Source organism: Psittacula echo (genome assembly GCF_963264785.1).
Source record: "Psittacula echo genome assembly, chromosome: 7".
Taxonomy (NCBI): domain Eukaryota; kingdom Metazoa; phylum Chordata; class Aves; order Psittaciformes; family Psittacidae; genus Psittacula; species Psittacula echo.
Genome location: NC_137740.1, coordinates 25,606,373 through 25,622,715, shown reverse-complemented (window position 1 = coordinate 25,622,715; position 16,343 = coordinate 25,606,373). Strand labels below are relative to the sequence as shown.

Here is a 16,343-nt window from a genome sequence, read left to right as displayed (position 1 = left end):
ACACCTGCCCTAAGAAAGATTTTAAAATACTAGGCAGGAATTAATGTGGGGAAGTTGACCCCCATCTAGCTGCTCCAGGTAGAGGTTGTTTGATTAAAATAAATAAATAAATAAATAAATAAATTGTGTGCTTTGGTAGCATTGGTTTTTATTTAATGGAAACAGTCTTACAAATTATGCTGTTCGGTACCTGATTTAACAGATAGACATTTCCATACTTGGTATAATAGCTTATTTCAGGTTGGAAGTGACTTCTGGAGGTCTCTAGTCCAACTTGGAGCTCAATGCAGGATCAGAGCAGCTTAGTTTTAATCTATTATGTGCAGTTTTAGAGGTGCTGGTTATTCTTGATTGTCAGTGGAAACAGTGATTCCTCTGCAGTTTAGGACTGAGTCCTAAATGATCCAGAATTGCTTCTGAAATACTGACGGCTAACCTTGATTGTAATTAGGAGTTGTATCTGCTCAGCATTTCTGAAAACTAGGGCTATGTGAATAGCACAGTTATGTACATGGACATCTAATTGTGGAAAGCTTTGCATTGCTGTTCAGATGAATATGCCTTTTGAGATTATGGATAATTTTTCTTGTGTTTAGGGGTCTCCTAGGTGGGCATTCAGTGGCAATTATGCTGAAGGAAAAAGGTGAATATATGCAGTGGTACAACGGTGAACTTCTGCACATGGCAAAGGAACTAGGCTACAAGCTTTTACCTGCTTTTAATACCACTAGTGGTCTCCCTTATCCAAGAGTAAGTTGTTTGGTTTCTGCAATTCAGGATTACTTGTGTAAGCAAAATTTTTGTTGTTTTGCTTTTATCCCTGTTTCTAAAATCACTTATATATTTAGCCATTATACAGAAAATAAAAGCTGATAAAGTGCTCTTTTGTAATACATGCTATCTAGTCTTTTAAAATACAGATTTAGGCCCTGAATACCTACATTTCCACCTCTGAAAATTCTAATATACATTGTTTTGTGTAAATAGTAACAGCAGAAACCTTGTCTAATCACTGTCTGCTGATTTCTTGCTCCCTATTACTGTAGGCATCACCAAGAAGCTGAGGAGAGTAATTTTTGTTTTGATACATACCATTCACTAAGATGTTGAAAGAGAACTAGCAAGCATTTGCTTCTGAATTTAGCACAAAACTGATTAATCTTCGCAATCTATGTCCACATTTTTAAGAGGGCAAAGTTAGCTGTAATCTAAAAATACTCACTTAATGTAAAAACTTTCATATTGAAACAGAGCATGGTGCAAACTTCATGACAGAAAACTACTTCCCATGTGTATCATCCATTGATTTTGTGAGATGTAGCTTTGATTGGAAACTTTTCCAGAAATTAAAAATTTAGGCTTAGTAAATCTGCACTTTTCTAGTGAAAATGGTTAATTCAAAATGTTCAGGCTTTGACAGTCTTCTGCTGAGAGGGCCTTCTTCAGAATGCAGAAGTTATGTTGTGCCCTCAACAAAAGCAGGCCCATCTTGCAGGTATTCTCTTGAGCCAGGAGTAGCAAGATATTTACAAAGCTTAATTTTGAGCACTTGTGATGTTCTGAGTTCCTGGTTTGCTGGTAAATAAATAGCTAGAATTAGATTTTTAGGGTGGTATTCTTTTATTCAAATTGTGAGTGAACAAGGCAACAGGTATTTAGGCCAGTCCTTGTTTTGGAGGGTTGAGTATTTTGGGTACTTCTGGATAACCTTATGTGCGTGTTTGAGTTGATAGTATGTGGTAAAGCAGAGCAAAACTGAAGGGTGCTTTGTGATCTTTTTTTCTTGTCTTTAGAAAAAGTTACATAGTTGCTCTACAGACCTATCATAGAAGTATAAATTCTTTCAGCTAATAACAATAAAGATGATGATATCTACTTTTCTCTAGGTTAACTTAAAATTTGGTGTAAGACATCCAGAAGCACGGACAGGAACAGAAACTGATACCTGTACAGCTTGTGCAGGTACCTTGATCCTTGAGTTTGCCGCTTTAAGCCGATTCACAGGAACATCTATATTTGAGGTTTGCTTTCCATGCTAACTTATTTTTTGGATTAGGTATTCATTAGTGTTCTGTTACATTTCTTTAATTTTGGGCAAACAATTTTGAGTTCATGAAATGGGTGTGTATCTTAAGTGCTCTGTACAAAAGGTTTGCATGTGTTCATATTTGTCATGTGTTTGGGATTTTTTCCTGAAGTGTTAATCTCATTTTACAAAATAAAAAAATCACAAGAAATAATTTTGTTTGAAAGTAGTTACAGTAATGTAGAAGTAAACAAGATAAATATACTGAAGAGTAGCTAAAGGATAATGCTTGCATAGCTTTGGGGTAAAGAAAGCAGGACTAGTAAGAAGAAAAGTGGGATATTTGGTCCTTGATATGCAGCTTGAAAAAAATAATAAAATAAACCCCACGCTTCTATAGTACCACTGAACTTGTGCAAGACCCACCTAAGGGTATATTGTCAGAGGAAAGATAAATAAAAATGCTTGCAGGTATGGTTTTGTTGATATAATACCAAAAAAAAAAAAAAAAAAAAGCCAACAAACCCCGTCATTACGTGCCTGGTATTTCACTTTATGTCATGGAACCCAGTGGAAGCATAGCTGGGCCTGTGTTGTGTGTTTTGGTAGAACTTGTCTGCTAAAATCCCATGAATGTGCTTTATGATTTAAAGCCATTTTTGTTGCATAGGTTGTTACCTTCAAGTTAATTTTGTATATATAAAGAATGTATGTGACTTGTGTACTAACCCATGCAGAAGGATATTTAACTTGGTGATACACTGTATGGTTTTAGTCAAATAGTTGAGTAGTCAACATCATTCTTTCTAATCAGCAACTGAGTATTTATAATGTGGACTGAACGTTATAGTATCTAAGTGTAATACTGAGTTACAGAATTGTTAGATATGAAACATTTTATTACTCCCTAGCATCTTAATTTCAATAGACAAAAGAATAACGGTCTTTAGGATCTGTGTTTCTCTAATTTCCTTTAATTAGCATTTTTTTGCTGTTGCAGGAATATGCCCGGAAAGCGCTTGATTTTATTTGGGAAAAGAGACAGCGCAGCAGCAATTTAGTGGGCGTTACAATTAATATTCATACTGGAGACTGGGTCCGCAAAGGTGTGTGATATTCTGACTCGGAATCAGTGACCACAAATGGTTTTGGGCAAGAAAAAAATCTTGACACCTTCCTGCCCCAAGCAAGTTTATCTAGGCTATTTAAAAATAATGGGATAGGCAACTGGTCTTAAATAATTTAAGTACTGGAGAAACTTGCTACAACTGAGCCTGGTTTTGCTCTGGGAGGGTGTTTTGGCAGCAAAACTAGTTTTATTCATTGCAAAGGAAGTGTTCTCTGATTTGCTTTAGTACTGAGAGGGAAATGCCTTGGGAGAAATTTTCAGAGATTCTACTATGAATACATAGGAAAAATATAAATAGGACTGCAGTTGTTTATGGCAGCCAGTGGAAATATTTTCATATGAGGAAAGTGAAACAACTGGCTTCAGTGCATGTCTCTTCATATTATGTGCACAGATATTGTAAAGCCTTTACCATAGATAAACAGTATTGTGTCTCTGCATCCATCTGTGCCTTAATTCTAGTGATAGGAGGCTTTTCTTTTTGCTGAAAGAGCCTTTAAAGTAAAAATGAAACCAAGGGGAAATATCCATATAACTATTTAAAGGAAAACCACCTTTTAATTTTCTACTGTTTCTAGATAGTGGAGTTGGAGCAGGAATAGATTCATATTATGAATATTTATTGAAAGCCTATGTCTTGCTGGGAGATGACAGTTTCCTGGAAAGATTTAACACGGTAAGTTAACACCTTGCTCAGGTTTGTGCCTTCTGTAAGACAAATTTAAGACTAGTTGCACTGTCAGTCAGCTGTTAGTCTGGAGAAGCTTATGAAGAGATCTTTAACAGAATTTCTATGACTTCTGATGTGTCTAGTGCCAGTTCTTATTACTGTGAGTTCTTGCTAATCTTGGGTGAATTGCCACCTGAGCTGCAATTTTAACGCCATCCAATGAAAATTGGAATCTTCTGGATCTTTTTCCATGTTTCCAGTACAGGAGAAGCAGTATTTCAAGATCACCTTGAAGAGTGTAATACTGCAAATGTTTCTGTAAAACAACATAAAGGCCACTTGTTACAAGCCACGGTACAAGTTCTTTCTGTCCTGGAGCAAGAAAAAAGAGCTGAAAATCAAAACCTGGATCTTGCATTGAACTGCAGATCCTAAGGCCCAGTATACAAGCTGAAAAGCACACCTATATTACTAGATTTGTAAGATTACTACGCAACTTTGTCAGCATCATTATTCTTTCATGAAAGTATTCTTTCTTTTGAAAATAGTAATATCCAATAAAAACATTTTGTATAGTAAGATGATTTTATATAGAATAATTTTCTATCATAAGCAGTGTTAAAATTTGAATAATTCAGCAGCTAAAGGCCAGCTGCAGCGCTCTAAGTGTAGCAATTGTTTCATATTCCTAACCTGCAGCCACTTTTTTTTTTTAATCTGTTGTGTCTATTAACTGTTTCCTATTGATTTGGCTCATGTGTTCATGGTTGTACCTTCTTGTGCTTCAGAAAACAGGAAAGACAGTTGTCTTGGGGTGTAGTAGGATTGGAATTTTAGTAAGTTGACAAGTGAGCTAGTGGGATTTAAAGTTCTGAGCCATCAAGTCCAGCTGCTTTCGTTTTCTATACTTCCTTTTCCCCTTCTTCTGAGATACATTTGCTTTAGAATTCTGTTGTCCAGAGAAAGCAATTTCAGCTTTGTTTAGCTTGTGCTTAAAAATTAAGCCAGAACTAATGTACCTTAACTGTGATAGTTACTTGTTTATTGCATGGCTACTGAACATACTTTTGCGTATGTGTACTACTTGGAAAATGTGATGTGTATTGCATGTGTAATACTGTGGAGCTTTTCAGTATTTACTACACATTTTTAATTTGCAAAACTAGAAATTAGTGTGCGTTGCCAAATGCAATAATGATCAGCAGTGTAGTTTTGGTCCTTCCTTTGAAATAAAATTTCATAGTCTGGTAATCTGTATCTGTTTTGTAAAATGTATTGATTATGCAAATTCATGATTTTTCTGATATTTGTCAGCACTACAATGCTATAATGAGATACATTAGCCAACCACCTCTTCTTCTTGATGTCCATATTCATAAACCAATGCTAAATGCTAGGACCTGGATGGATTCTTTGCTAGCTTTCTTCCCTGGATTGCAGGTAAGGTTTAAAACCCATGCACAGATGATCTTAATAACAAGTAAATAATTAAATAGATTGGATATATAATTGACGAGTCAAGCTTAGTAATTTGACTTTCAGAAATACTGAAAGAGGATTCCTGTACTGACTCTTCCTGTAACTTCAATGCTGTGATGCAAGTTAATTTGTATTCTGGCCATGTTGAGAATTGGAAAAGTACGTCTGTATGATTTGCTTCCTTCACCACCAGTCATTAAAAACACTTAAAAACTTGAGCTGCCTTTTTAGTAGTCTAGTGACAGATTTTCTAGTTTGTGTGCCATTTAAGACAAAGTCCCATTTCTATTTCTGTAAATGATAGAGATCCTTTTCCTACATAGACAGTAGTCTTAATAAGGTCACTGATTTTGCTTAAAAAGCTCTAAAGGAATATCTATGGCTTACATACTGTAAATATTACCCGCTTTCAGTGTATCTGCTGGAAATGTAGAAATTGGTCAGTAGCTTTACATGAACACAGTGAGTGTGCCTAACTTTGAATATTACTCCTTTGCATGGTGAATTAGTGTTAATTTTATTATTTAATTTTAGGTGTTGAAGGGCGATATTAGACCTGCTATTGAAACTCATGAGATGCTGTATCAGGTTATAAAAAAGCATAACTTTCTCCCAGAGGTAAGATAGTAATTTTTTGATTGTGTAAACTGATTCTTACCTCAATTTGAGCAGTCTCAGATAGCCATTTAAAAAAAAATAGTAGATATACCTGTTACTAAAGCCAAAGGCCTCATTTCCGCAGCATTCTCATGTGAGCTACAGTTCTGCACATATGACAACTGTGTTTTGGATATGAAATATTTTTCCTTCAGTTATGCTGTAATTAACAGAACCATAGGAAGCTGCTGCTGTTAATAATTGCTTAAGCTTTGTATTTCAGCCTTTCAAAATTGACCTTGACTCATTTCAGTATGCAAAACCTGTACAAGCAAATGTAGTAGTAGCTGCTTAGTAATATAATAGCATTAATGCTAAAGATCACAGCCATGTTCATACCAAGGAGGGAAACTGAAGACTGAATTGTTGAGAGAACATTGTGAAATTTTGCATATTGGAAGTAGGTACACAAACTTACCTGTAGATGCTGCAAGTGCAGTGTTCGAACAAGTTAATTCTGCACAGAAAAGCTTGTTTACCTGCTGAAGTGTGTGTCTTTACTGTGTGATGATGCAGAATATACAAGAGCACTTCTGACTCCAGTTTTAACTTTGACTTTCCCTAGTGTAAGCTTACTTCTGTTAGAGAACATTTAATTAACATCACATTCACCTAATATGGATATTGAGACCAAAGAATGCGCTCTAAACATTGGGATAATTTTTTTTGGGTGCTTTTAAAACGGTATGATTTGGCTTCTCAGGACTCTTTTGGGTTGGTTTTTCAGTGCTTTGTACTTAGGAAGGGAACTTTGAAAGATTAGTTGCCATCTCCTTTAGCAAAGACTTAGTTTAAACCCTAGAATGATGAACCAACTGGTAGTGGATGTGAACACATAGACTAGGAAATTTTTAGGTGACTGACTTTTAGTCTGTGATATTTCTTATGTTAGAAACGGCTGCTCACCATCTGTCAGTCTGAAATGACAGTTTAATGCAGTGAAGTGTCAGGTGGTAGGTATGTTTGCAAAAATGGTGTTTGTGAAAGCTTGAGTGATCTCTTTGTAGTGGCCCTTCAACAGATTGCTTTAGTTGGATTGCAGCAGTTGTGTATTTGTGCTGACAGGAGTGATTGGAGGCTGTGTGCTGCCTTCTGGGTCTGGACCACAAGTTCTCATCTGTTACTTCTTGCCAGAACTCCACTTGCTGGACACTTAAGAAGCTGGGTGGTGTCCACAGTCCTGCACTAACACAAGCTTAAATCTCACTCATACTAAGTGGGCTAAAGCACTGGTTTAGGTTTTGGACCCAAATGTACTAACTGGACAAATATTCTTGTAGCCTCCTGAAACTGATGTTGGGCCTTCAGTCCTCCACTGTTGTGTACTTTAACTATTGTAGTAAGTAGGATTCAAAATAAACCTGTGTTTGGTTTTTATTCTTGTTTTAATTTTTGTTCTTCTTCAGGCATTCACAACAGACTTTAGAGTTCACTGGGCTCAGCATCCTTTAAGGCCTGAATTTGCTGAAAGCACTTATTTCCTGTATAAGGTAAGATCATTTTCATTCATCTGAGTTTTTTTCACTTTATCTAGCAGCTAGAATTCTGTTGATGTTTTATTTCAATATTGAATGAGTAGCATATCTCCAGCTTGTTTTATCTACCAGTGCCAGTTTGTATATAAAGAAGATTAAAGTATTGGTTATAAAAAATTGTTCTAGGAATTTTGTTTGATATACCTAGAATTAGAAGAAAACTGTTTAGTGAAAAAGGCCCATATTTTAAAAGATATGTAAGAGTTGCCCATCTCTCCTAAAGGGATCTTGGAGAGTAAGAGCTAAAGCCATTTGTAGCTTGCAGAGAAGAGCAGTGCCTAAACATCTTATGTTTCTGTAAGGGTTTCCATGTGCATATCTGCATATCCATAGAAAGTAATGTCTCTCAAAGTCTCAGAAGTCTCTCTTGTGACTAGCAATATTAATAAATTAGGCTTTACTGGTGTCTGAGAAGGTACAGAAACAATAAATTAGCATTAGGAAAATGATTGCTGCTGATTGTAAATTAAGGGCACCTATATGTTTGAAATTGATTTTTGTCGGTTTTTCTTTTCTAGGCTACTGGGGACCCTTACTATCTAGAAGTAGGAAAAACGCTCATTGAAAACTTGAACAAGTATGCAAGAGTACCTTGTGGGTTTGCTGCAATGAAGGATGTTCGTACAGGAAGTCATGAAGATAGGTAAACGTTTTCACAATTTTTTCATAAAAAAAGATTTGAGAAAAAAGATCTTATTACTCTGTTTATGTAATAGAATTAATTGACTTTTGAGTAGCTCTCTGTCTTCAGTTTGATTATGCATTAAATTATGCATTTGTCATAGTCTGTAAACTATTTCAGTAGTTTTAGTTTGTTACATAAGAGTATTTTTAGTTTAATAATGCTTCATTTGTCTCAGAGCAATTGATTAATTACTTTCCAACAAGATACTACAAATATAGAGGTTTTTATTTTTCAGTAATTCTGCTTTGTAATGATTAGGCTGAATCATTTCCCTACAAACATGGTTTCTTCCAAGTGAAAGGAATGCTAAAGGAATGAAGTTTAACAACAATAGTCATGAAGTCTTCAGAGGTGGAGCAATATGAATATTTGTTTTGGTGATGTTGTAGAAAAAAAGGCATCTTCCTAAAGGACATCCACTTTTTTCCGTAGAATGGATTCTTTCTTTCTGGCCGAGATGTTTAAGTATCTTTACCTGCTGTTTGCTGATAAGGAAGACATGATTTTCGACATTGAAGATTATATCTTCACTACAGAAGCTCATCTATTACCACTTTGGCTTTCTACTACAAATCAAACCATTGCTAAAAAAAATACAGTAAGTAATAGGTTAATCAGTTTTAGTAGTGCTTTGAAGCAGTTCCTTTTTTTATGAGAAGAAATGGAAGAAAAATCAGAAAAAAATCATAGTTTGAAGAAATACATTAGTTGTAACACTTCATTTAATATGAACAATTTCATCATATTAACAGTGCCAGTCACATCAGTATGAATAATGTTTCTATGACTGGGCTCTGCACAACTGAATCTTGAGAAAAATGCTGTGGAAAATCAGCAATATTTAAAAAGGAAATCGCTCCCTATCTCTGTATGGATTTGAAAAGAACACACTGTGATGTTTTTATCTCTATCTTTTTTTTTTTCTCTAAAACATTTGTAACACTGTGCCTAAACTTTTGTTCTTTATTTTACTACAGGAGTCCTTAGCAAATTTTGAAAGGTTTTTTGAGCCTGCTACAAAGTTAGTTTGACAGCTGCAGCTTTGGAATATTTAATTAGTTTAATCCATGCAGTAGGCATCTATTGTGTAAATCTGAGGACATTTATGGGTTTATAATTACTTAACCTTCCAAAATAACCTATAGTAATACAATTGTCCTCTGAAGCATCATAAATACTTAGGGTTTTTGTGTGTGTTCAGTGAGGTGACACTATTTATTTTTAAGGCTGTAATACTTCTGGCAAGCAAAAGATATAATGAGAAAGCAAAGAGGGAGGTGTCTAGGGTATTAGGGACATAAATTTCCTTATGTTAGGGTACCTTTACTTTTACCCTTTACTAAGAGTTTTACAATAATACCTGGATCAGGGAACATGCTCATGCTGTATGTCAAGCCATGTGTCCCAGAGAAATCTTAACAGAGTAGAAAGCGTTCTGTTTTATGGACTCTAGCATTAGACAATGAACAATTTTTAATTACTTGCACTTAGTGTTCAACATTGGTAATACATTTAATGGGTCATGGGGTTGGCTTCTTCCTTGATGATGGAGATCCTGCACCCTCACTGAAGTGTTCTTTATTTGAGCATTTATCATCTTTTGTCTTAGTTTTGGAAATGGAGACTTTCTTAAACTATGCAAGAAATTCTCTGAAGGGTCTGAAGGAGCATTTTATATAACTTCCGTTGCTAACATGAAAAGTTGATACTTTTGAGGCAGACAGGATTCCCACAGCTGATGCAAATGCTAATAGATGGCCAATAAAGGGGATAGAGTAAATTCATAGAATCATACAACAGCTTGGGTTGGAAGGGGCTAAGATCACCTAGTTCCACCCCCCTGACACAGATGAGGACACTTTCCACTAGACCAGGTTGCTCAAAGCCTCATGCAGCCTGGCCTTACACACTTCCAGGGATGGGGAATCCACAACTTTTCGGGGCAACTTGTTTTCTAGTGTCTCACCACCCTCATAGTAAAGAATTTTGTCTTAATACCTCATCTAAATCCATTTCCAATATAATCTAAAGCCATTTTCCTTTGTCCTATCAGTATATGCCTTTGTAAATAGTCTCTCTCCAGCTTTCTTGTCAGCCCCTCTAGGTACTGGAAGGCTGCTATAAGGTCTCCCTGGAGTGTTTGCTTCTCCAGGCAGAACAACCCCAACTCTCTCAGCCTGTCTTCATAGGAGAGGTGCGCAGCCCTCTGATCATCTTCATGGCCTCCTCTGGACTTGCTCCAAAAGGTCCATGTAAATTCTTAAGATGCAGTTTTCTTAAGCTCTTTTAGGTCAAAGCTGCTAATGTTAAGAATATAAGTAAGATCCATTGAAAAGAGTGTCAACAAGATGCATTAAGTGGCTTAAAGGCTGTGAAAATGAGTGTGTTAATCTTTTTTAGAATTTATCTGATGGGGAAAAAATGATAAGAAAAAACGGAATGTGTAAATTATTCTTCATATAAACACAGTGCTATTAAACCAAACTGTGACATAGTTGTAGTATCAACTCAACATCCTGTTTGTATTTATGCTCATAAACAGGACATGTCATGTCTTACCAGGCTGATGTTTACAACTGTGCTTTCTTAAATGATGTGACTACCCTTTGTCACACTGCAAGCATAGGTACTTTAAAGTGTTTGTTCCAGTAAACTAATAGCCTTTTAGGCCTCAATTTTAAGGGAGCCTTTAAATACTTGATTTTTAATTAGCTAGTGCGTTGCGAACAGTGGGGTGTGTTTTTTTCAATAGATAAATACTACATTAACTTCTATAGGTGAGAAATTTAACTTGCCAGTTATCCAATCAGTTACTTGCAAAACTAAGAAGAGGCTCAATATGGCTCCAAATCACTGTATGTGTTCCACATGGTTTTACATGTTACAAAACAGTGATCTGTGCAAATGTTAGCTCTGTCATCTTTTCTGAAAATAGAGATTGTTTGAATTGTATATAGTTTCATCCTTGCCCATTCAGACTACCAAGTCAGTATGGCTCCTGAGGAGGAGAATCTTTTGTTCCCATGAAAAGATGTGACATTCTTAGTAATATGAAGCAAGAATGACCTAAGGCCTGCAGCTGATCCATTCTGACAAAAGTGGCATCAAATGTAATTATAATTACTTCCTTTCATAGTTTCCTTCCTTTCATGTCAGGAGTGGGGTTTAGAAGTACTGTTTGGTAGTAGATGATTAGCTGTTTCTGCAGGAAAATTCTAGAAACTGTGGATACAAGTTTGGTAAGTTACAAATTAGATTGGGTGTTATATTTCTGTATTTCTAGAAAGGGATTATAGCGTATTGGTTACCCTTTATTACTGCAGTGTGTGGCACAGAAGGGTGATGTATTCTTCATTCCTGGAATCTGTGTGGTTGTAGAACATTTATTGCATTCAGCTGCTGTATGTTCTGAGTAGAGAGATTACTTAAGGGTAGGTCTGGCTGTTGATTTTTCTTTGTATAAAAATGTAAACAGCAGTTTTAATAGGTGATCTGTATTTTTCATTTCAGACTACAGAATACACAGAGCTGGATGACAGCAACTTTGACTGGACCTGTCCAAACACCCAAATTCTTTTCCCAAATGACCCTATGTTTGCTCAAAGTATTCGTGAACCTTTGAAAAATGTGGTGGATAAGAGCTGTCCTAGGGGTATTTCCAGAGCGTAAGATGAATATTTTCTGTCTTTTGGTAGCATAGGAGTAAGTGGAACAAGGTCTGTTAAGCATGGACAGAGAAATTTGAGCTGTATTGGAGCTTGCTCTGCTCAAGGTTGTAGTCCTTTCAGAATGGATAGCCTAGCTGTAAGAAAAATCAGTTACGTTTTCTCTGGCAGCATCAGCAAGACTTGGTTAATTTTGATCAGGAATTAGCAAGTCTTTCAAGTAAAAGGAGCTTAATGAGCCATATACTGCAAGTGGTAGTTGTAGACCAGGTATTACAGGAAGTATGTATTTCTGTTTTGTAAAATTAATCTCTATAGACTCTTGAACAGTTCTGCAACTCTTCTTTGTAGTAAGCAAATCGTATTACCATACATAACTTCATCTATTTCAAAGAATTTAGGACAGTCTGTTATAGCTGAGGAAGTTTTATCTATCTAACCAGCTCTTTGATATTTACACTTCTTAAGTAAAACTGACTAGCAACTCGGTAAGGAAAACTGGGTTTAGTCAGTCTTAGTAATGCAGGCTATTTAGAAATGTGGTAGTTTTATCAACACTGCATGTGCTTTTTTGCACTACAAAATTACTGATAGAATCAACAACTTTAAAAAAAGATAGTTTGAGAAGTTGCATTATAGTGAAGCTTGTACTCAGTGTTGTTCCAAGGAATTCTAATCTTGTGGTAGGAATGACGTGAAAGTTAGGTTTCAAGAATAATCTGCTTTTTAAAGATTTAACCTCTAATATCTTTTGGCAGGGAAGAGAGTTTGGGAAGTGGACCAAAACCACCGTTGAGAGCCCGAGATTTCATGGCCAGTAATCCTGAACACTTGGAGATACTGAAGAAGATGGGAGTCAGTTTGATTCATCTTAAAGATGGAAGAGTACAATTAGTACAGCATGCAGTGCAAGTAAGGCCCGACAGTACTTTTTTTGAACACTTTAGTCTCCTGGGTGGTGGACGCAGTAAAAGGTTAACTTCTGTATTTGAAATGATGAGCAAGTGCCAGTGAGCATCCACTCTGTATTTTAAAATCTTCTTAGCACTTGTCCAAGCAAACATAATTCCAATTCGCCCTCAAAGGTTCTTGAATCTTTAAGAAGAAACTGGGTTTTTTTGGTTTGTGGTATTTTTTTCTTTTTTACTACTCAGGCAGCAAGTTCACTTGATGCTGAAGATGGCTTACGGTTCATGCAGGAAATGATTGAACTCTCCAGTCAGCAACAGAAAGAGCAACAGCTACCTCCTCGTGCTGTTCAAATTGTTTCCCATCCATTCTTTGGTCGAGTGGTCTTGACTGCTGGACCAGCACAATTTGGGATGGACTTATCCAAACACAAAGCAGGGGTATGTAAAATGTGTATGTGATCTGTTTCTAGCTTTCTGTTACTTTCTTTATTGCATAAGGCTAAATTATACAGTACTGTTACTATTTTAGGATGGCCAGATGGAGGGTGACCAATTAATTAGTAGCTAAAATGACAGGGCACAGGAATGACAGAATGACAGCAGTGACAGTCTTAGATGAGTGGCTTATCAGTCTGTGGCTGGTGCTCTGTTCCTGAGTCATTGGTCATGATTTAGGATTTTATACACATACATAGTATGATTTCTTTGAAACAAATCTATATAATCTGCAGTACATATTTTAAGGGATGCTTATTTAAGGGAAGGTTTTCCTACCAGGTCAGCCATGAATTTGCAGAAACCTTTATAGAGTAGGCTGTTTTTATGCAAGCTTTTATAAAAGGCTGTATGTAGATGGAAGAAGAAAATATCACAGAGATAGTGGTCCCTACTGGAAACTGTATAGGAGAACCTGGTGACTTTGGTTGGGCAAGATGCAGCCCCAAAGAGGAGCTCCAGACTAGCAGTTCACAGAAAAATTTCCAGAGACAGCAGTTCACAGGTGTAGACAAAATACACTGAGTCTGAGAGTTAGGTCTTCACTCGGTCATTCTTTGCTTCTTAGAACTCCAGCTTCAAGGTAAAGATTGTCTGGACTGACTGAAGACAACACAAAATGCATAAGATTAATTGAAGAAAAGCAAATGTTCAGGGATCTTTTGCAAGCCTGAACCTGGTGTTCTTATCCTCTCTTTCCTTTTGTTTTTCAAACAGACAAGAGGATTTGTTGCAACCATTAAGCCATATAATGGATGCTCAGAGATCACTAATCCTGAGGCAGTGAAAGAGAAAATTGCTCTGATGCAAAGAGGCCAGTGTATGTTTGCTGAAAAGGCACGAAACATTCAAAAAGCTGGAGCAATAGGAGGCATTGTTATTGGTAAATAAAACTTTGAGTTCTTAATTTGTGTAGATGTAATCTGTATTTTACAGATTTGAAGTTACTGGAAAGCTGACAAGAAGCTGTTAAACTCTTTGAGGTGCCGTACTCCAGCACAGAAATCATGCTTTCAGAAAATGAAGAAATGTTTTTGGCTTTGTCTGGTTTTGCACAAAAAGCCTAGTGAAACAAATTGGGATGGGTAATTGTCACTGCTTTTGCAGATGAAAAGTTATTACTTTAAGGATCACTGTGTGTTGAAATAGTGCTGTCTACTAACTGCTGAGGAAGACATGAGACACAAATGAAAGATGTTAAGGAAAACAAGTACACAAGCTGGCTTTTTGCATTTTACAACCAATGTACTATTTTATGCTTGGGATCCTCTTAACTGACTGGACAGTAGAAAGCTGCTCAAAAGTGCTGAAGTTCAGAGTTGTAGTCTGTTTATCTAACAGGAGGTTTGCTTGCTTTTCCTTTTGTGTGCATCTGGCTAGATGACAATGAGGGAAGCAGTAGTGATACAGCTCCTCTCTTTCAAATGGCTGGTGATGGAAAGAATACAGATGATATCACAATTCCCATGCTCTTCCTCTTCAACAAGGAAGGAAACATTATACTGGATGCTATCCGAGAGTATGAGGCTGTGGAGGTGCTCCTTTCTGATAAAGCAAAAGACAGAGGTAAGATCAGAGGTTATTTATACAAATTTAGCTTCCATCTCTATCATGGCACAATGTGAAATGTACAATAGTGCTACTCAAAGGTACAGACACATTATTTGATAGCTGTAGTTTTCTGATGACATTGGTATCAGTTTTTTCGTAAGAAAGCCATTATCTGAGGTATGTCATTATCCACTGCCCCATCAAGTTAACGTTAACATCCAGAAATGCTGTTCATAAGTTAAATGTCAGTTTGACTAGTGAGAAGATACGGCCTTTTTGATTTCTTTTGAACCCTTTTTGCCACAATCTACTTTGAAGTAGTATCAGGAATAGCATAAGTGGTTTTAGAGCCCTACATTGTAAATGCCTCTCTCTTATCAAGCTCCCAGTGACATTCTTGGTACTCGCAAGGAAAAAGGCAACTGTTACAACTATTTTGCCTAACTAAGGAGAAGTGGTTATCATGAGAAATAAGGCTGCCGGCCTTCAGATGTTTCGCAGTTTTTCTTGTATAATACAAGAAAATGACAAACTAATATATTCCTAATTAAAATGTTTGCATGTGGCAGAAAATTCTAGGGTTTCCTTCTGTAAGCCTTCCTTGAAGTGCTGCTTTGTCCAAGCAGAGCGTGTAAGAACAAGTATCTCTAGTAAACCAATGGGAGCGTTTATTTTCTGTACATTTGTAGAGGTGATATGCTGAAAGCTAGTGATGTTTCTTCACAGCTGCTTACAAATTCCTGCTATTGATAACTATGGTTAAGCTGCTCTAACAAAATACTAAATACAAAAGATAGCTGTGCATTTGAGAATTTGTAATTCGTATCTGCTTCTTCCTCTCCCTCCTCGTGCTTCCATTTGGTATCCCAGCAACAATCTTTAAAGGTAAAATGATTCCAAACTACATTATTGATAGCAGTAAGTATCCCATGTTAAAAGTGGTGTATGCCGTTAAACTCCCTAGAAGTCTTGAAATATTAGTGTCCTGTACACTAGGTATAAGCTTCAGACTCTGGAGAAATCTGCATGGTTAAATTGGACAGCTGTTGTAAAGCTAAATAGGTACTTGAGATATGTATGTTACCTCATTTTAGTGGGGATGTGATGAGGGAGGATTTGGCTTTGGGGCTCTCTAGTTCACAGTTCAGTAAACTCATGAAACACAGCCTAACTCCTGCTTGCTTAGATGTGAGAGAACCTGTTGGATCTGGGAGTGGTTTAAAATTGGTGTTCAGTGCATGTAATGGTTATTTATTTAAGACTGAATGATGGTAACTAGCACTTACCCCGAAGTCACTATTCAAGTCTGAGGAACCAAAATTGGTCTCACTATATTGTTTGCTCTCATTTAAAATGTGTTTAAATGTCTTCCCTCCCCTCCCTCTGTAAAATGTGTTCCTTAATAATGTTAAATTTTTGTATCAGTTGTAAGTCTGCACTTCCTTGAGGAAATAAGGCCAAGGGAAATGACCTTGCTTTTAAAATACATAATAAAATCTGCCTTCCTATCTTTTTTTCCCCCCTAACATTTCTATTTTTT

At 36.5% G+C, this 16,343-nt stretch overlaps 1 protein-coding gene across 4 annotated transcripts in view; it reads left to right on the top strand.

Moving 5' to 3' along the window:
* The window catches only part of EDEM3 (ER degradation enhancing alpha-mannosidase like protein 3), a 32,487-nt gene that overhangs the window by 12,294 nt on the left and 3,850 nt on the right, over nucleotides 1-16,343 (top strand). For 2 of the 4 annotated variants that reach the window (XM_080623370.1, XM_080623373.1), the window contains exons 6-19: nucleotides 597-750; nucleotides 1,887-2,021; nucleotides 3,027-3,132; nucleotides 3,734-3,831; nucleotides 5,140-5,265; nucleotides 5,839-5,922; nucleotides 7,368-7,451; nucleotides 8,015-8,139; nucleotides 8,614-8,779; nucleotides 11,692-11,846; nucleotides 12,605-12,758; nucleotides 13,001-13,195; nucleotides 13,970-14,135; nucleotides 14,633-14,818. In XM_080623370.1, the coding sequence (XP_080479496.1) occupies nucleotides 597-750; nucleotides 1,887-2,021; nucleotides 3,027-3,132; nucleotides 3,734-3,831; nucleotides 5,140-5,265; nucleotides 5,839-5,922; nucleotides 7,368-7,451; nucleotides 8,015-8,139; nucleotides 8,614-8,779; nucleotides 11,692-11,846; nucleotides 12,605-12,758; nucleotides 13,001-13,195; nucleotides 13,970-14,135; nucleotides 14,633-14,818 (1,934 nt within the window). The remainder of the gene's footprint in view (nucleotides 1-596; nucleotides 751-1,886; nucleotides 2,022-3,026; nucleotides 3,133-3,733; nucleotides 3,832-5,139; nucleotides 5,266-5,838; nucleotides 5,923-7,367; nucleotides 7,452-8,014; nucleotides 8,140-8,613; nucleotides 8,780-11,691; nucleotides 11,847-12,604; nucleotides 12,759-13,000; nucleotides 13,196-13,969; nucleotides 14,136-14,632; nucleotides 14,819-16,343) is intronic. The other 2 variants (XM_080623372.1, XM_080623371.1) reach the window with 2 other exon arrangements.